Genomic DNA, 20,209 nt, shown 5'->3' with positions numbered 1-20,209 from the left:
GGAGTTGGATTTGAAGATGTACTTGCGTTCCAGTTATGGCTATCACTTGTCCTTGGTAGCATTAGATTCGAATTCTGTTCGTTTACATTTCAAACGGATGTTGTAATAATTTCAATTCAGTTTTATAAAAATCTAAATCTTAAAAGCTCATGATTTATACTACCAGTCCTTGGAAAATGTATTAAAGTTCAGTTATTTTATCATTTATTTATCTCAATAAATCTTATTAAATTGGATAGTTATTAATTGACTTACCTAGCGGATTGAGTTAAATGTCATCACGACTAATTGAATTTTGGGTAGCGATACTATTGAATCGTAAATGCCCTCAATATTATTTTTTTGTCTTAGCCCCTGCCGCTAACAGTTGACTAGGTGGGGCTTTATGAAGAGCCACTTTGCGTTGTTCTATTGATACACGACCAACCCACTAATACCTGCTCCATATAATTAACCCGCCCCATTTCACGACCAAAACAAATCAGAAACACACACATACAAAAATACAGACACAAAACGCTAAGACAAGATGGGAATATTTGATTCTAAACTGAAAGAATTTCTTCATTGACGCTGTAGGTATATTTCAGCTCTCTGTGTACTGTAGTACTTTCTTCTTGAATAGAGTAGTTGAACCTTTTATTAGTTATGATGTTGTATGCATAAAATCCAATTGTTAGTTAATTTTAAGCTTTTATTTATGCTTTGCATATGGGCTTTTTCCTCTGTGAATTTGAGACATGTATTCCAGCTTGATACTCATGTTATAACAATTGGAGTTTGAGTTTGATTATGATTCAATTGGTTTGTAAAATAATGCTTCGTATCTTTGCTTTTAGAGGATAAAATTCAAGAAGCTTGTTTCGTATATTTGATAAAAAGTCACACAGAGATATCGAGTGAAAACAAACGAAAAAAAACTTTTATATGTATAGGGATGTACAAATTAAGGCTTAATAACTTTTTTATCAGTTTTGAATATTCTTACATATTTGTGTATGTTTTAACTAGTCAACTGTTAGTCAACCATTAGTGTTGGGGGTATTTTTAAGATAAAAAGTAACATTTAGGACATTTAAGGTCCCATAAGTGAAAAGAGGATATTTTAAAGCCAAATTCAATGGTTTAGAGGCATTATTTGGTACTTTTAAGTAAATGAATATTTTTACCTTAATTCGTTAGTAGTAAATTAATATAAATTGACGCAAACAACACTAAACATCTATCGGAAGACTCCAAGGGCATTGCGGCTGACTCCATCTCTCCAAGGTTAAAAGAGGTTGTTTAGCTACACCGGTTCAACTAAACACTATATATGTCACATCGAGCCGTTCAACAAACCAAATTGCATTTTTCGACAGAGAGAAGGCAATGTCAAAATCTTCTTCTCAATCAACTGAAAATGGAGATCGCTCGGCGAATTTATCTCACACATTCAAGTACTTGCTAGGTCAGTTATTTACCTTCTCACCTTATATTTATTCAATTTCATATTTTTTTAGCATTGTTTGTTCAGTAATGTGTTCATATTTGTAGCAACTCAATTTTTATCAAGGGGAATACCATTCATATTCAACTCTTGGATCGTTCGGCACCTCACTGAAGAAGACTATGCGGTATTATTCTATTTTAACCATTGTTTTATATCATATCCGCCTTCTTTTTTCAACCTTATTTTTGTAGAGTATGTGATCCAATTAGAAGGTGTTTTGCAAATTTAAAAGACAATTTAGCGAGCATTGGAATGAATGCGCCCAAATAAAGTAAATTTTTTTTCTAGAAATATAAAGTAGCATTAATTTAGAAGATTCAGCATCCAAGGTTGTGGCATAGCGGTCAATAAAGTGGGTGCACCTTGGTCCTTGATAGATGACAAATGCTATGTGATTTATTCTCATCCAATGGAATAGTCTAGGTGCACTCAAGCTAGCCCGACACCACCTTTATAAAAAATGAGTATGGAGGATTCTTATAGGCGAGCCCAACTACTTCGTGATTGAAGCTTTGTGGTTTTTGTTGTTTTATGTATATGACTATATTTAGAATCTTGGTCCTTGAAGACCAGTGTTCAAATCCGGTGGACACAAAAACCAAGTGATTTCTTCTCTTCTGTCTAAGACTTGGTAGACAGAGTTACTTGGTACATGTGCTGATAGGTGGTGAGAGATTGCAGGTACCAAATGGAATAGTTGAGGTGCCCTCAAGCTGGCCCCGCCATCACCTTTTAAAAATATGAATATTTGAAGATTCTTATCAGCGACACCAACTAGTTAGAGATTGAAGCTTTGTTGTTTTTTTTGTTTCATGTATATGTCAATGTATTTGTAGGTGCAATTTTGTTAATAAGTTGGTTTCCAGTTGTTTCTTCTTACTTTGTACTCTTCTTGGGGTGAGAATACAACACTTGGAAAGATTACTATATGTAAAAGTTAGAAAAGGGAAATTGTTATTCGTTTCTTGGTATTTCATATTATATTATACTGAATAGAAGTTTGTGAGCCCGAACAGGTGATCAAACTTGAACAAACGAAAGTATGAATTGGTCATTCTATTAGAGTTAGTATTTCGGGTATGTTATGAATAGTAGTTGAAGTATGTAATATTTTTCTGGAGAGGTTCCTTACTAACTTTATTTAGGTATTGGTGCTACTAGGTTGATTTTAATTTGAATTACAAAAGATGGCAGCCTCTCCATGGAATGATGGAAAGGCGAGAACAGGGAGAAGTCAACTAAATTAGGTGGATTAAAGAATGAGAAGAACTCTCTCACTTGTTCTTGCTATAAGCTTTAAGTTGTTTTTCTTTTCTTTTTCTGGTATAAACTTTTGTGGCTGACTGGTTGTGAACTAGACAATACAGCATCTATGTTGACATGTACCATATCGATTCACCATAATTTTGAATGATGTTTGTGGTGATGTGAGTTCAACATGTTATCAATTAACTCGTATGTTTTATTGTACTTTTCAACCTGACTTTTGGTTTTATGTACAGGAAATGTCTAACACTTCTTTGTGCATCATGCAGTTGTATGCTGTACAATTTCACTTGTTCATTACTTGTGTGCTTTTTCTTAGTCGAGAGGGCTTCAGGCGAGCATGCATGAGGGCCGACATTTATTGGTACTATTGGATGTTTTCTTTCATGCTTCTTTTAGTTTTGTTCTTTGTATTTCATTTCAGAATTTCTTTTAGTTTCAATAAATAAAATTATCAAATCAATAGAAGCCTGTTGCAACTCTTTCTCTCTCTTTATATTGAAATTAAAGAGTTCAGTACTCATCTCGTGTAGTAAGCATATATTTTGTGTCAAGCTGTTATGGTCAGTCAATAAAATGTTCTTTTATACTTTTGCTGTGAGATTTTGAAAATCTGTTTTATGTGATCCACATTAAACCTAATTATGCTTGTTATTTACCAATTGGAATAGGAGTGAAACTAATCTCCAGATTATAACTTCTTTAAAAAATCATTACTTTATTTTGTACTATACAAGCACCAGGTAGGTGAATCGCCAAAGATTTCCATTTAATTTGCAAAGAGCTCAAAAAGCCTGAAAAATCATCCACTTGCTTTTACATTTTCCTGTTGCTTTTTCTCAGCATCGACTCAAACAACGTAAAAGTCCTTTCTAGAGAAGGACTTCCATTGTTTGTGACAATGTGGATAAGCATGTGAAACTTTCTAGAGGTCTTTGACAAAGACGAGAACTAATAGGTGGCTAAGGTTTTGAATTCTCAGATTAAATATGTGAGATGAGACAGGGCAAGAGGATACATACATATGGATCTGCTTTTGAAGTTTAAGGAAGTTACTGTCTTTAAATTGCAGTGGCGGATCACTGAGAGAAAATGCAGCAAAACTGTTGAAAGTAGCATGAATGGCCCTCCCTTTGGGAATAATTGTCACATTTGCAGGATGCCTTTTTGTTTTATGGTGGCAAGAACTAAGTTATTCTAGTCAATATGCACAGGCTATATGGATAAATGGTGAGCTTAAACTTTGATATACAGTCTTTTAAAGAATTGTGCTGTGTGCCTATTGTACGAGCTGGTTATCAATGTGAGCTAGGAAAACTAAACTTTCCATGGTTACTTATCAAAAAACAAAAAAAAGAATTATGTTTCCATGATTGCTTCTGTTTTCGGCTTTTGAACTGTTACTTGTGAGGGTTTGTATGTATGCCCTTCTGAAATTGTTATTCATGTGCTGTATGTCTTTGGCTTCAATGTGAGTTTAACATAATCCTGACCTGCTTAGAACCGTTTTTTTTCCTACTTACATCTGGTTGGATGTTCGAGACTTGAATATATCATGTATTGGACTGTCCCTGAAGTTGATTTTGTGAAATTTTCTGGAAAAATTCTCGTCTGACTTTTTCATTTTTATTGGAAATTTTATTTCCATCGAGCAGGTTTTGCATGTATATTGGAGCTACTAGCCGAACCCTTTTACATCTTATCTCAGAATTTGCTTCTCCTTAAGTTGCGTTTGATAGTTGAAAGTGCAGCTACCCTTTCACGTTGTATAGCTACCTACATGCTCATTGTAAAGCTACCTGGCATGGTAAACAACTATTGATCATCTTCATTATTTATCTTTTGTAGTTTTCAGATTTAAATTTTATCTTTACTTACAGTTTAAGTGAGTTTACTGTTAGTCAATCGTGTTCATTGCCTTAAATTATTTATGCAAAGATGGAATTGTTGCTCAATGGCATAATATACCTCTTGAGGATTGAATTATATTATGAATAGTAATTATATTGCCTTAATTTATGAAATTTAGTCCTAAAAAGTGGCTTTGATGAAACACCAATTTGACCGTTGAAAGTGTGCAGAAACAATATTTTGAAGGAGTCTCAAACGTCTGCATAGTTTGAAGACTAATGTTTAGTTAATCTAGTTTTTGGTGTAGTCTTAAACATGTAAGTGATGTAAATCTCTGATAGGGAGAAAATATATTATTGATATTAGATACTCAATACAATACAAGAGGTCCTTATTTATAGCTATACTCTGCAAGGACATATTACTCCTATTCCAATGTGGGACAAGACTACATTATGTACATATCTGTAAACTAACACTCCCCCTCAAGCCGGTGCATACAAATCATATGTACCGAGCTTGTTACATATATAACCAATACGAGGACCAGTGAGGAACTTGGTGAAAATATCTGCAAGCTGATCATTCGACCTCACAAACTTTGTAGCAATCTCTCCTGAAAGTATCTTTTCTCTGACGAAGTGACAATTAATCTCAATGTGTTTAGTTCTCTCATGGAACACTGGATTTGATGCAATATGAAGGGCAGCTTGATTATCGCATACAAGTTCCATCCGACCGATTTCACCAAATTTCAACTCCTTGAGCAATTGTTTGGTCCAGACTAGCTCACATGTTGCCATAGCCATTGCTCGATATTTTGCCTCTGCACTAGACCGAGCAACGACGTTCTGTTTCTTGCTCTTCCAAGACACCAAATTTCCTCCTACTAAAACACAATATCCAGACGTAGAACGTCTATCAGAAGGTGATCCTGCACAATCAGCATCTGAGTATCCAACGATCTGCTCATGACCTTGATCCTCAAACAGTAACCCGTTGCCTGGAGCCGATTTTATACCGAATAATGCGGACAACTGCATCCCAATGACTATAACAGGGAGAATTCATAAACCGACTTATAACACTCGCAAGATAAGAAATGTCGGGTCTAGTCACTGTGAGATAATTTAATTTACCAACCAGCCGCCTATAGCTTGCAAGATCGCTAAACGGCTCCCCCTGTCCTGGAAGAGATGCTGCTTCAGATTGGTAATACCATCCTGATCATTGCCAGTAATAACAATATCATCAACATAGACTACCAGATAAATACAGAGACTTGAAGCAGAGTGCCGATAAAACACAGAGTGATCAGCTTCACTACGAGTCATGCCAAACTCCTGGATAACCGTGCTGAACTTACCAAACCAGGCTCGAGGAGACTGCTTTAGACCATAAAGTAACCGACGCAAGCGACATACAAGGTCACGAGACTCCCCCTGAGCAATAAAACCAGGTGGTTGCTCCATATAAACCTCATCCTCAAGATCACCGTGAATAAATGCATTCTTAATGTCCAGCTGATAGAGAGGCCAATGACGAACCGCAGCCATGAATAGAAAAAGGCGGGCTGATGCGACTTTAGCCACGGGAGAGAAGGTATCACTATAATCGTGCCCAAATATCTGAGTATACCCTTTGGCAACAAGACGGGCCTTAAGTCGATCAACCTGGCCATCGGGACCAACTTTGACTGCATAAACCCAACGGCAACCAACAGTAGATTTACCTGAAGGAAGGGGAACAAGCTCCCAAGCACCACTTGTATGTAAAGCAGACAACTCGTCACTCATAGCCTGTCGCCATCCTGGATGAGACAACGCTTCATCTGTAGACTTAGGGATGAAAACCAAGGACAAAGAAGATATAAAAGCATAATGGGGAGATGACAGACGATGATAGCTTAAACCGACATAATGGGGATTAGATTAAGTGTGGTCCGTATATCTTTCCGAAGTGCAATCGGTGTACTAGGAAGAGACAAGTCCGCAGTAGGAGTAGGGTCAGGTGCAGGACGAGAACCAGTTGGGCCTGATGTAGGGCGTGGACGATGATGATAAGTCAAGAGTGGTGTTCCTGTGGCTGGGGATCTAGGAGGAACAACACTAGACTTCTCAACGTTGGTATGGGTGAAACTTCTGTGGTCGAAGGTGGAGGAAGAGCTATAGTAAACTCCTCAAAGGTATGTATAGGTAAGACCTCAGATATATCATGGCGGTCAGCAGAGGTAAATAAAGAAAGGTTTAGACTCAAAAAATGTGACATCAGCTGACATAAGGTACCTATGAAGATCAGGGGAATAATAACGATATCCCTTCTGAACACGAAAATAACCAAGGAAGACACACTTGAGAGCACGTGGAGCTAACTTATCTTTCCCAAGGGCTAAGTTATGAACAAAACACGTGTTCCCCAAAACACGAGTTGGAAGAGAGTATAAGGGTGACTGGGGAAACAATACTGAATGCGGATCTGATCCTTGATAGGAGATGAAGGCATCCGATTAATCAAATAACAAGCTGTGAGAACTGCATCGCCCAAAAAACGCAATGGAACATGAGATTCAATTAGAAGTGTGCGAGCAGTCTCAATAAGGTGCCTATTCTTTCTCTCTGCAACCCCATTTTGCTGAGGGGTATAAGGACAAGATGTCTGATGAATAATTCCTTGAGAAATCATAAACTACTGAAACTGAGAAGATAAATATTCTAAGGCATTATCACTGCGAAAAATGCGAATAGAAACACCAAATTGGTTTTTGATTTCAGCACAGAAACTCTGGAATATAGAAAATAACTCAGAACGATCTTTCATTAAGAAAAGCCAAGTACGTCTTGAATAATCATCAATAAAACTAACAAAATAACGAAATCCCAAGGTTGAACTGACTCTACTAGGACCCCATATATCATAATGAACTAAGGAGAAAACAGACTCTGCATGACTCTCAACACTATGCGTAAAGGAGGCTCTGGTATATTTCCCAAGCTGACACTACTCACAATCTAATATAGACAAACTAGATAAACTAGGAACCATCTTTTGAAGTTTGGATAAACTCGGATGTCCTAAACGTCTGTGGATTAAGTCTGGAAGATCTGTAACTAGACATGTTATGGAAGGACTAAGTGAGTTAAGGTAGTAAAGGCCTTTTGATTCACGTCCTGTACCAATTGTCTGTCCCGTACTGCGGTCCTGCATAATAAAAGAATCGTCAATAAAATATATACCACAATGGAGGGCACGAGTCAAATGACTAACAGATGCAAGACTAAAAGGACAGCCAGGGACATAAAGAACGGAATCTAGGGTGATAGAAGACAAGGGATTAGCTTGTCCAACTCCTTTTGCCTTAGTTTGACATCCATTGACTAAAGTAACAGTGGGAAGAGACTGTGAATATACAATATTCGATAAAAGTGATATATTACCCGAGATGTGATCAGAAGCGCCTGAGTCCATGACCCATGGTCCAAGAGTACTAGACTGGGAAACACAAGCAAAAGAATTACCAGCAACAGAAGTATCAGTCTGAGCAACCGAGGCTACTTGTGGAGATGTCTGCTTACTTGCTCGATACTGAAGGAGCTCATTATATTCTTCTTTAGATAAAGAAAATCCCTGGTTACCTGTAGTCTCGGTTTGAGCAATGTAAGCATTTTTGACGAGTGTGTCCAAGTTTGTGACAATAAGAACACTTGGGTCTAGATCTTCCAAAACGACCTCCTCCTCGTCTATTCTCCATAGTTTGAGACACCCGAACATCCATTATCTGGGATGCGAGAACAGAGGAATCAAGTATCTGTGATGAGATCATTGGGTGACTTGGTGCTGCAGCAAGGCGGAGTAATCGAGAGAATAATTCATCAATTGTGGGGACAGTCGGACTAGCCAAAATCTGGTCGCGTACTGAATCAAGATCATTAGGAAGTCCAGCGAGGGTAAGAACTAGAAACATCTTCTGTCGCTGTTCTTGTTGTTTTTCAACACTAGCAGAAACTGGCATCAACTTCTCAAATTCCTCCATGACTGCCTGTACTTGACCCAGGTAAGTAGACATATCTAATTCCTGCTTCTTTATGTTTGTCATCCGCTATATCACATCATAGAAGCGATATATGTCATTAGTGTATAAGGTACGAGCCTTTGCCCAAACCAAATAACATGTCTGGAGTGAACGAAACAAGGGCATCAATTTGGAATCAATAGATCGCCACAAGATGCTACATAACTGAGCATCGATCTTTGCCCGAAGTGCTATCGCCTTTTCATCTCCTTTGCTAGACTGTTTGATTAGATGATCTTGAACACCTTGACCTTTACACCACAACTCGATAGATGAAGCCCAAGCTAAGTAGTTGGAACTTCCCATTAAAGGTTTCGAGGTAATCATAACACTAGAGCTTCCAGAACTCATGTTTCTAGACCCAAAAACATCAAATCCCAAAGACATCGTTGCAAATTATTACCAAATAAGAGAAAGAATCAATTGTAATCTACTGAAACAGAGTAAGGAAACACTGAAACAGAATAAGGGAATACTATAGTCGGAATCTTACTGTAGCTGCCGGAAAAAACTCAAAGTGGTCGGAATTTGTTGGGGATAGCACTGGTCGACTCGGAATTGCTGTGCGAGTAAGCCTTCCTGAAGGAAGTTCGTCGGAAAATGGCTATAAGGGGTCTCACGCGCCCGGCGCGTGCACAGATCTCGCCGAAAAATTTGGACTCTGCCCGGCGCGTGAGAGCTCGTGGCTATGAGTTTTCCGGTGGAATTTTCTGGGGTTTGGTCGCGGGACTACGTCGAACCTTGTGGTGGTGTTGGTTTGTTCACAACGCTGATAAATAGTGGCTTTGACGCAAACTGTCACTTAGGTCACCGGAAAATTGCACGGTGACTGAGTTCTTTCTTCCCGGATGTCGCTGGAATGATGCACAACGATCTTTTCTTTTCTCAACCGAAGCTCTGATACCATGTGAGAAAGCACGGGAGAAAATATATTATTGATATTAGATACTCAATACAATAAAAGAGGTCCTTATTTATAGCTATACTCTACAAGGACATATTACTCATATTCCTAACGTGGGACAAGACTACATTATGTACATATCTGTAAACTAACAGACTTTATTAGAAAAGGACCCTACTTTTGTACTTAATTGCATCTCCGTGATGCTTCTGTTAATTTCAATAACAAGGAGCTTCCAGTACAGTAAATATTTGGTGGCTTTCAGTAATGTACCCCCCTCATGCCTTATTTTACGCATTCTTCCTTTGATAATTGAAATTTGAAAGACATGATTCCTTTGATTGGTACATCTGCGGGCATGTATTTGCTGCCTGACTGAATAGTGTCGACCTTAAACTTTGATATAGAAGTATTCTGGTCCACCATTTCTGGTGGATGAATGAGTTTTATCTTCTGTAGTCCCTCGTCTTATTTAATCTGATGATTTTTCATAAAACTCTGCGCATAACTGTTCCATGTCCTTGCATGAGTTGTGTACTTGCAGGGACGCCAGAACTTAATTCAGTTTAGTTGTGGTGACAAACATTGAAAATTAAAATTTCAAACCTTCGGGAGAAAGCAATATACAAAAATTTAAGATTAGGATTTCTTACTTTCAGGAGAAAGCAATTGTATTTGCCTTGTCGCAAGTCGCATTTGGAGCGTGTGTGTTCTTTGGCTACTGGGGCTACTTTCTTCTTTTTCACATGTATAGCAGTTCTGATCTCTTTCCTTTTGGGTAAGAATTCTAATGTTTACTCATCTTCTGTTGTTTCACATGCATGTTATACGTTCCATATTTTCTTTGATAAGTGATATGTAAAGTAAGGCACAAGCTGATGCTTATAGCAGATTTACAGACAAAACACAAAAACATCTATCTATCTATATATATATATGGGAGGGAGGGAGGGAGTGATCCTAAAGAAAACAAGTCAATCTTTTATGAGAATGGAGCTTTTTCCTTCTTTTGGAAGTGGGGGTGGCTGGGGACTTGGCTACAAGAAATACAAAGGAATGAATGGAAGCCTACCTTTGGTTTGGTTATATCAATTTTTCAACTTTGTTCACAATATCTCTCTGCCTCTTCTCTTATGCTGACAGTTCTTTTCTTCTTGTGATTGGAATTTAATTTATTTAACAGTCAATACCTTTCTAGTGTAGGAAATGGAGGCATTGATGAGCAGCTTTCAAAAATGTGTATGTTGTTTACCTTTCAATCTTTCCGAAAGTTGCTTCTTCAAGAAGGAGAAAAGATGGTTCTTGTGTGGTTGGACACACCATATAACCAAGCAGTATATGGGCTTGTAGATAAACTAGGTATGATTTCTTAACAAAGCAGCATATTGCTTAAACAGGTCGTACTTTTTACCAGAACATATAATTGATTTTTCAGGCAGCTTAGTGGTTAGACTGGTGTTTCTCCCATTTGAAGAAAGTTCATATGCTACATTTGCAAGGTCTGCATCAGGTTTATCTCGCCTTCCTCTTATAGGACTCTTCTTGGTTATAGGACTTCACCTATTTTTATTTTTTTTTCAATTTGTATGTTCTTCTAAATCTTGCCTAGTTGTTATCGTGGTGAGTAATGTCAATTTGGTTTCACAAGGGGGAGGGGAAGGGCGAGAAGAGAGAAATTCATGAAGTTAATTCCTTTAGTTGGATTATTGTTCATATATTGTGACACACAACTATAAGGGACGTAAAAGATATAAGAATTCCTCCTTTTCAGTCTAGATTTGGGAGGTTAGATGACCCATTTTTACTTACTTACCAAACAGGGAAATGACAAATAATCATCCTTCTACCTACCTCTTTTCGCCCTTACAGATCCCATTCTTAACATGATTTATTGACTGGCTCCTATGGAAGTTTTTCATGCCTTATTGAAAGACAAGACACAGAGAGAATGGTGGTTCCTCAAGTGATGCCACGCCTATTAAGAAATACTTTTGAACCAAAGGTTATACTGGGTTTTACTAGTTGTTGGCATGTCTTATATTTCTGGTTTGACTTTTCAGGATTTTGCGCAGAAGCTATGAAATAGATAAATGAGCTTATCTTTTTATTTAACCTTAACAACCAACATGAACTATTGCTTTTGCCTTTTTTTTTTTCTGATGCTACTTGATGTATTTATTTCTTTAACAGAATTTTGCTTGGTTCATTACTTCAATGAACCCGGTTATCCTATAGCATGAATGTGTACTGTGCACTTGTCAGACTTAACCTCTTCCAGGATCTCAATTTCTAGGCCATTTTGGTTTCCTTAAAAAGCTTCTTTGACTTGATGACAGAAATTGATGCTGTATTCTCCAAGAATTCTGGTTTAGTGCACCAAAACACAATGAACGGCTATATTTCAGCCATGACTTACAGTCTTCTCCAAACTTGCTAGCGTTTACTTAAACTTAGCTCTGATATTGCATTATTGGTGTTTTTAGCCACCACAAAGCTATAAACCAAAATTTTAACTTAATGCTGACTGTCTTTCTTCTGTTCATTCAATTGGAAGTGGCAATTTGCTGATGCCTCAGCTGTTTCACTAATTTGACAGGTGAACACACACAGAAGCAAAAGAAACTGGGAAAAAGTTTATCTGAGGCTTTGAAACTTGTTTTACTAATAGGTAACTATGACATCTTTCATAATTGCTCTAATTTATTTGTACAATAGACCCTTGTGGTCCGTCCCTTCCCCGGACCCCGCGCATAGCGGGAGCTTAGTGCACCGGGCTGCCCTTTTTTTTTTTACTTATTTGTTTGTTTATTTATTGCATCTGTTTTGGAAATCGTTGTAGCTATATAGCTGGACTCATGGTTACCTACCTTTACTTATCTTACTGGCTCATGAATTTAGAAGCTTGTTACTAAATGAGTAAAAAAGGTGATGGACAATGTTCAACATCTTCAGTAGTTTTAGCCAAGTCTTAATTTTTCCGGACCTGTTATCTTAGCAAACATTGACAAAAATTCTCAAATCCAGTTTTACAAATTATTGACATCAGCGTACAAATGATGTCATGCTTTTTTGAAAATGATTCTACTGTTAAACATTCTGGGTGCTAGTCATTGACCTTCTCACAACTTATACGGTATGTCAGATTCGCATTAGGTATCGATGTATTTTCTTACAGAAATTCAACCTAGTCTTTCGAATATGAGTGCTGCTTCGAAATAAGTGTAAGGATCCTCTCTGTCATTGTTAATTACTCTTTATACCATCCTGTATAATATGGCAGAAAAATGTGGGACGTTTCTCCTTGCATCATATGGGTTATCTGGAAAGAGAAATACGAGGTGTTTGAAGGACACGCTATACAGAGTAAAACATTGTTATTTAAGCATTTTTTTTATGCAAACAGGAAAATTTAGGTTGCTTAGACACTTATGAATTTTTTTGGGAGCTCTAAAGATGAAATTTTTTGTAAAGTTAAATTAGCACCTTGTTGGTGCCATTATGATAATTTGAAACAAAAAACTCTTTCTGCATTAGCCCCCAAAAAAGCTCTCTCCGCCACTCTTTAGTTTTCGAAACTCAATCATCTGCTTTGCAAATCTTTATTGCAGAAAGGGCCTTTCTCGTGAGTGGAATGGACTGCTGAATCTTGAATCTAAAAAGAACCTGAATTAAAACATCTACTTTCGGGCACACGACTATTGTGGTGACAAATTCACAGTCTACCTAAGAGAAAAAGAACACTTGAAAGCTTCAAAAGATAGAGGCCGATGTACATCACTCAGCATTTGGGATGTTATGACTTAACTAAGACTCTAAAATGTGTAGTAGACTGCTTTCTGGCTGCCACTGAAATAGGAAGCTTCCAGAATATGTTCTCTAGACTTGCTCTTGCTCAGGCATTTTGCTTGGTTTATCAGCATCATTACCATATGCTTCAAACTAATTCCTTTCCTTTTTGATAAATATGCTTCGAACAATAAATTGACACACGATATGTCTCACTTGCTGCTTGTACTTATTACATTGAAAAACTTGGTAAGCTTTTATTTCATTTTGGTTCTTAGGTTTTTTAAAACGAATTAGACTCCAATTAGCTTATCTTCATTTCCAAAACTGCTTGTCTTGTAGGTTTGGTGGTCATGGCCTTTGGCCCTAGCTATTCCTACTCTCTCATCAGATTGCTGTATGGTCGCAAGTGGAGTGATGGAGAAGCTTCAACAGCTCTACGATACTATTGCCTCTATGTGATTCTTTTGGCTATGAATGGTAAGGGCGTGCTTGGTTTTCATAATAGAAATTGATTATAATATCTGAACTAAGCGATTATTGAATAATTAATTAGAAAATAATGACTTCCGTGAAAATCTTATGCAGTTATCATTTCTAACAGTGATTCTCATCTAATAACTAAAACCAATTAGAGTTAATGAAACAAATTGATAGGAATACCGATTAAATAGGATAATAAACCGTGCCATCCTTGTCTAGAGTGATCCATGTGAAAAATTCTATTTAAGACTTTTGACAGAAAAGGAAACACTGACAGTTTGAGTAGGTTCTCCTTTGTTTTTGTATGATTCATTTGTATTATCATGAGATAATTTCACTACGACCTGATGGGGCTACTGACCATGATCTAGACTCAAAGGACCTTCTCTCCATATTTTATGTGAATAAGGCCAAGTGAGCGCAAAAGAAATTCCATGCTGAAACCTTTCTGTAATACTGAAAGTTGAGGGACCCCCTCAACAACTGTCAAATATTTTTGGAAGGTCCAGAACTATTCCTATTTCTATCTTCCTTTTCATTAATTATTTTGGGTGCTTAAGATTTAATTTAATTAGTTACCTTGATGATATACTATAGGTTTTCTAGTTCGTCCTCCCATAACCTGATGTTATGACTTGAAACGAAACACTTTTGATCATGAAATATTATGGGGTTTTGACTTTTTCTTAACTCTGTTGATTTCAAGTTTCGGCAGCTCATATCTATTGGTTCTTCTGTGGTTCCTGTGTATTTATAACCGGGCCACAGCACATGAATTGGAGCTGATTTACTTCCATACGCTCAAATGTGATACTTGGCACCTAATCAACCTATAGCTCTCAGTAAATAAGGGCGGAGAATGTCGAAAACTTTGCAAACAAACTACTTTTAGCAACGGGATTATCTTATGAAGTTGGCATGATATGAGTTTAAATAGATTACCGTGGTAAATGAAATTAATATAACCGATCCAAACTTATTTGGGACCGAGGTGTAATTTTAGTAGTTGTTGAGGATCATTTTATGAAGCAAGCAGCAGTTTATGATGATAATTAAGCAGGTCCACTGAAACGTCAATTTTAGTAAATTATGATGTGGAGACAGCTGTTTATATATGGAAAAAAGGTTGTGAAGAACTGAAGATTGCATTTCCCAACTTTGGCTTCTATTTTAATCAGTAATGTGTTTGATTTTGTAATTAACTTTACTGCTGCAGCCTCCACGGCCAAAGTTTTTTAGATAAGAGTACTTTTCATGTTTGAAATTTCTGCGAGTGATGCAGTTCTTGAGCTTTCTGATAAATTTTGGCAAAGCAGTACTGAAGCTCTTAACTGGAGTCGGGCCAAGTTTATCCACCAGTCATTTTTGTTGTTCAGTATTGTTGAAGTGATACAACCTTGAAGCATGCTTTTGAAATTGGTGACTTTTATCTGGCTTCTTACGTAGGGATGAAACTATTGGCAAGTTTCTTTTGGAATATGCCATCTTTTGTGCTTTGTCACTATGAGGACAGGGCACTGTCTTCTTGCTCATGGAGGATAACCCGGACGTTCCAATTAAAATGCAGCTAATACCTGTATGACCAGAATCGAAAGATCCCAATATCCCTAATCTTTTTAATTCGTGGATTATAAATCCTTGACATTCCAGAAACTACCTAGAAATCCTTGTAGTGATGTATTGCAGCTATGTATGCTAATGCAACGTCGCTAACCCACTGCCTTTATGAATTATTATTGGAGGTTTTAGATCATTTTTTCATTCAAAAAAATCTGATTTTAATAATTTGATCATTTATGAATCCGTTTATTCCTTTTACATTTTTCTGATAAGGCTGCTTATTGCTTTTTATATAACTGATGGAAAGCTTATATATTCTGTTTCAAGTAGCTGAGATCTACAATCAAGTGTGTTCTCTTCTCGTTTTGCAACCTGCAATATTAATTGCAATGATGTGCTCAAAAGATTGTACATCTGATTTGTCTGTATTTGCTTTCACCTTGTGAAGATGATATGTTGAATTTACCGACCAACTGAAGTTTTCTTTAGCTTTACCAGCCTTAAGGTCTACAGATACTATTATGAAATTGTCAAATTTTTCTGTCTTTGGTGCAGGAATATCTGAAGCATTTTTGCATGCGGTCGCAGATGAGATTCAACTCAAGCGCTCAAATGATTCCTTGCTTGTGTTCTCATTGATTTACCTGGTGTTGAATGTTTCTCTTATACGCTCAGCTGGTGCAATTGGGTTGATTTTAGCAAATTCTTTGAGTATCCTTTCATGATGCATTAAAGTTTCTTTTCCTGGAATTTCGACAGTGTTTGCTTCTTTATTTTAAAAAAAGAAAATTGATGATCAGTGTTCGCACTGCAGATCTTGGTTCAGAAATAAGGCAAGGTCTTACAGTTTGGTGGTGTGTTCTGATTAGGTTGTTGGGGATGGTGAATATCATGTACCATACATCATAGGGTTGCATATTTCAGTTGTCAGCATCTTTCACGTTGCAATTTCACAATCTATCATTTTCAGATTAAAGAACTATTTTCAGGAACACTTCTAATAGGTAGAACTGTAGAAGAACTAGGCCAATTAGAGCTTGGTTTTTCACTTTTCACTTTGGTGATGATAGTCTGGAAGCCATATTGCATGAGAAGGTAAGTGTTTAACTGATGATTGCTATTGAGTTTTTGCAGTTAGTAGCAAAGTTACAGCAGTAGTAGTGTGCAAGCATCTTTAACATTTTGTTGTTGCTGGCTGCTAAAACTGAAACGGCTATCTGCTAAATATGAAAGGCAACAAGCACTTGTAGTCGTCTGTGTCCAGAGTTGGAAGTGTATGAGTGGTTCACTAGATCATTGGAACTGTGTGAACCAAGTTGTCCTTGAGGATATCTAAAACTTGTAGCCGCTAGTTCCTTGACTTTTTGAAAGATATGGCTTTAAGGATCACTTACTCAGCAGTATTCATCAGGAACTATTTTCAGGTATTTGCTAAGCTTGTGAAATTATTTTGCTTTTTATCATCAAAACCAATAATTTTCCTGATGCTTTACTATTCTTTGGATTTTTTTCTCAGGGTTCATCCTCATTTTCCTTCGGTAGCTGCCTGCCCTCTGGTTGGACGTTTCTGCTTCTTTCTGGAGTAGTCACTCTAATTTCAGAAAAGATATTTCTGGATCGGGATGACTTCTGGAAAACATTTAGCGGTCACTTCTTAGTGGGAATCACCAGTTTCATGCTAGCAGCCTTTATCATGTAAGTTTGTAGGGAGCTTATGAAGATGACCTTTGCAGAGCTAACATTTTTGCTGTCCAATGCACTCTATGGACTAGAATTGTAGGAGACTAGGCTCAAAGACAGAACATCAAAACTGAACTGCTATAATTTTGAAGTCCTATAACTAAATTGTATTCTGAAAAGCATGACGTGTGTATTTGTGTGTCTTATCTATCTTAATCTTCAGCTATCGTCGCGAGAGGAGCTTTATCAACAATATCATACGTTTCCGGGAGCATGCTGACTGAGAAGAAAATCCCACTGCAGTAAGGGTTCATTTTCCCCCATATTTAATACTCACAATTCTTTTATGTTTCTTTATTTTGATGTTCACCTGGACATGATGCCTCCCAATGCAGGTCAAAGCAAGAACCTTAGTCATCAGTTATTTTATGGACAGAAGATGGCATTTAGCTCTTTGATGCATATCGGCAATTATTTGTTGCATTTCAAAGTGAAAGTCATAGTTTACTAGGTATGACGGAACTCTGGTTTGATGTTTTAATGAACTGGTTCGTGTTCCTTTTTATTTTGGCCATAATATTTGCTTAATGCTCCAAGCAGGTGTATTCACTTGTCGGGTTTCCACATCAAATCCAAGTGGTCTTGGCATCTCAGAAGTGTCATTGTTGAAATCAATTTCTTTTTGATAAGGAATTGTTGTAATCAATCATCTGAATTTTCCAATTGTAAAAGAATGCGTGCTTTCAGATAATGTTCAGTGAAGGATGAGAAATTAACATTTTTACCTATTAAAAGACAACGAAATTATAAGCAATTTATGAAGACCACTGATTAATTTGTTTGGTTTACAATGTTCTTATTCTGCTTATTTTCAATTCCAGAGGTGGGTTGTTGTTTGATTCTGGTCTTTGCTTTGGATTTTACTTTGCAAGAATTTCCTAGATCAACCAGGATCAAGAACAGATGATATTATAAAGTGATAAATCATTGTATTGCCAAGTACATGATGCATTGACAGGGTAATAATTTCCACATTTTCTTCCACATATTAGTGGTTTTATTTTTCTCCTACATTTGACGCTCATGTCACTTTAGAGGTATCATTCTTTCACTGCTTTGGCCTTTATTCCTTCTTTCAAGCATTATTTGATTGAATTGGAGAACTGATGCAGTGGCAGTAAGAATGGTGTCATTACTATGAGTTGTGCACCTGTAGCAATATTGCACTATCTTTTCAGGGTAAAAATTATGCAGTGGCATCTAAGAGGTATAGTGTGGGTTTTTGGGTCTGAAATAAATCTGTTCAGGTGATTTACTGTAACATGACATGCTATCTAAATTGATTCGTTTATGCCGATAGGTACTCCGTACTTGCATGTACATACATATATGTTCATCTTGATTAATAGAGGGATTCATTTATTCATTATATCAATTCTCTTATCCAGTGCTCGGATTGCCTCCAGCTGCAGTAAAGATTTTATTTTTCTTAGTTTGGTTCCTCTTATAGGATGAAATTTCATTCCTGCCTTTTGCAACCCCCGTAAGTGATCCTCGTATAGCAATCAAGAATAGTCAAATAGATGAGAGAGATGTATGCATAGGTCCTCCAAAAGAAGCAGTGTGGATTTGAAAAATAAGTGATCATAGAGAGCACTATCATGAATGTATGGGTTGTCGTCCAATATCCCTATAATGGTGAAAGTTTGGTAAGTATTAGGGTGGGTGTTCTGGCAGTTCAGATTGAATATGAATATTGTGGTTTGAATATTCGATTTTTGAATTAAATAAATGACAATCCAAATCCAATCCAAAAAAGCTCGGATTGGATTGAGTTTTTTATGTTCGGTTTTGGATTAATAGGTTTGGATATTTCGGATTTTCTGTTTTGAGAATAAGTTTAGATGTTTCTTCTTCTTACAAAAATGAACATCTAAATAAAGTATTCATGTTAAATTACCTAAAAAGTTCCTCATTCTCACTATAATCATCCAAGTATTTAACTAATGAAATCATTAAAAAAAAAATACAACAAAAGACATTGATAAGGCCAATAAGAAGTAGCAATAGTAAAACTATGTCCAAATAGAAAGTATTCTAACAATAACTTAGTAATTAGTATTAAATATATGAGATAATGTCTAATGATAGGGTATTTAACTTATTACTATTGATATATGGATAATGGACTTAATATAAGTATAAAAAATTCGAATTTTCGAATATCCAAAAATCTGAAGTATCAAATCAAATATCCAATCCGAAATTCAAATAAATATAAAACTAAATCTGAAATCCATTCCGTAATTCGAAAATTCAAACAAAAAATCCAAAAAATTAGAATTTCGATTTGAATTTCGGATTTGCACAAACCCATCCTTAGTTATAAGCATTTAAAGCTTGGGGTGAAAAGGTTGCCAAAGTGGGGTAATTATAAGCATTGATAGCCTATCACCATAATTGATTTGCAAATAGCCTAGCAATGGTCATAATTGGTCACAAATTCTAAGCATCTTCATAATTGATTTGCAAAAATCCTAGCAAATCATCGTAATAGGCTACACATTTAGACCATTGCCATAATTGTTATGCAGAAATTTCACCATCATGTTTTGCTTCAAAATTGATCTTAATCAACATCAAATGAATTCAAATTTGATAAACCTTTTAAATATCAATTTCAACAAATTTTAATGGTTAGATTCAACTTAAACCTTTAAAAATCAATAGATTTACTTTGTCTATTTCAACATGCTTTTTTTCAACGCCAGATATTTTATTATTTTTTATTTTTAGTTGTGTGCTCATAATTTATTGGAAGAAGAAAAAGAAGAAGAAAGGAGAAAAAGAAGATGCAGAATGATGAAGCAGGACAAGGAGAAAATGCATAAGAAAGAGGAAGAGGGAGAAGAAGAAAATTTGACATAAGGCTAAGAAAGCTAAGATTTTCTTAGTGAGATCAAAATATAACTGGTGGTTTTAAAGATATCCACCCAGTATAATTTATGTGACTTTCACGTTGACTTGAGTTCTAAACAAAAGTATAATATATCAATCCAATCTATAATTACAACGTATTTCTTACTCTGAAATATTTTAAAATATTTGACATAATTAT

The 20,209-nt window shown here is 36.4% G+C and overlaps 1 protein-coding gene across 2 annotated transcripts; it reads left to right on the top strand.

The window, feature by feature from the left end:
* Window positions 1-439: 439 nt before the first annotated feature.
* On the top strand, window positions 440-17,942 carry LOC107801534 (uncharacterized). Of its 2 annotated transcripts, XM_075226431.1 has the most exons (17): window positions 440-579; window positions 1,362-1,450; window positions 1,537-1,616; window positions 3,028-3,122; window positions 3,831-3,988; window positions 4,414-4,565; window positions 10,242-10,360; window positions 10,781-10,941; window positions 11,018-11,092; window positions 12,179-12,250; window positions 13,711-13,848; window positions 15,967-16,122; window positions 16,783-16,835; window positions 16,928-17,106; window positions 17,315-17,393; window positions 17,487-17,602; window positions 17,692-17,942. In XM_075226431.1, exons 5-15 carry the CDS (start codon window positions 3,880-3,882, stop codon window positions 17,373-17,375), a joined length of 1,275 nt encoding a protein of 424 aa, XP_075082532.1. In that variant the 5' UTR covers window positions 440-579; window positions 1,362-1,450; window positions 1,537-1,616; window positions 3,028-3,122; window positions 3,831-3,879; the 3' UTR covers window positions 17,376-17,393; window positions 17,487-17,602; window positions 17,692-17,942. The 2 variants fall into 2 exon arrangements, with proteins under 2 accessions (XP_075082532.1, XP_075082533.1); XM_075226432.1 differs by lacking the exon at window positions 3,831-3,988.
* The last annotated feature ends 2,267 nt before the right edge of the window (window positions 17,943-20,209 follow it).

The sequence above is a fragment of the Nicotiana tabacum genome, chromosome 12 (assembly GCF_000715075.1).
Source record: "Nicotiana tabacum cultivar K326 chromosome 12, ASM71507v2, whole genome shotgun sequence".
NCBI classification, from domain to species: Eukaryota; Viridiplantae; Streptophyta; class Magnoliopsida; order Solanales; family Solanaceae; genus Nicotiana; species Nicotiana tabacum.
The sequence above is the reverse complement of the archived record's forward strand: the minus strand, read 5'-3'. Positions and strand labels throughout refer to the sequence as shown.

Coding starts and splice junctions, on each gene's coding strand:
- LOC107801534 (XM_075226431.1), top strand. CDS start 3,880: ATGGCCCTCCCTTTGGGAATAATTGTCACATTTGCAGGATGCCTTTTT. Junction 10,361..10,780: donor TCTGATCTCTTTCCTTTTGG/GTAAGAATTCTA, acceptor ATACCTTTCTAG/TGTAGGAAATGGAGGCATTG. Junction 16,836..16,927: donor TCATCAGGAACTATTTTCAG/GTATTTGCTAAG, acceptor TTTTTTTCTCAG/GGTTCATCCTCATTTTCCTT.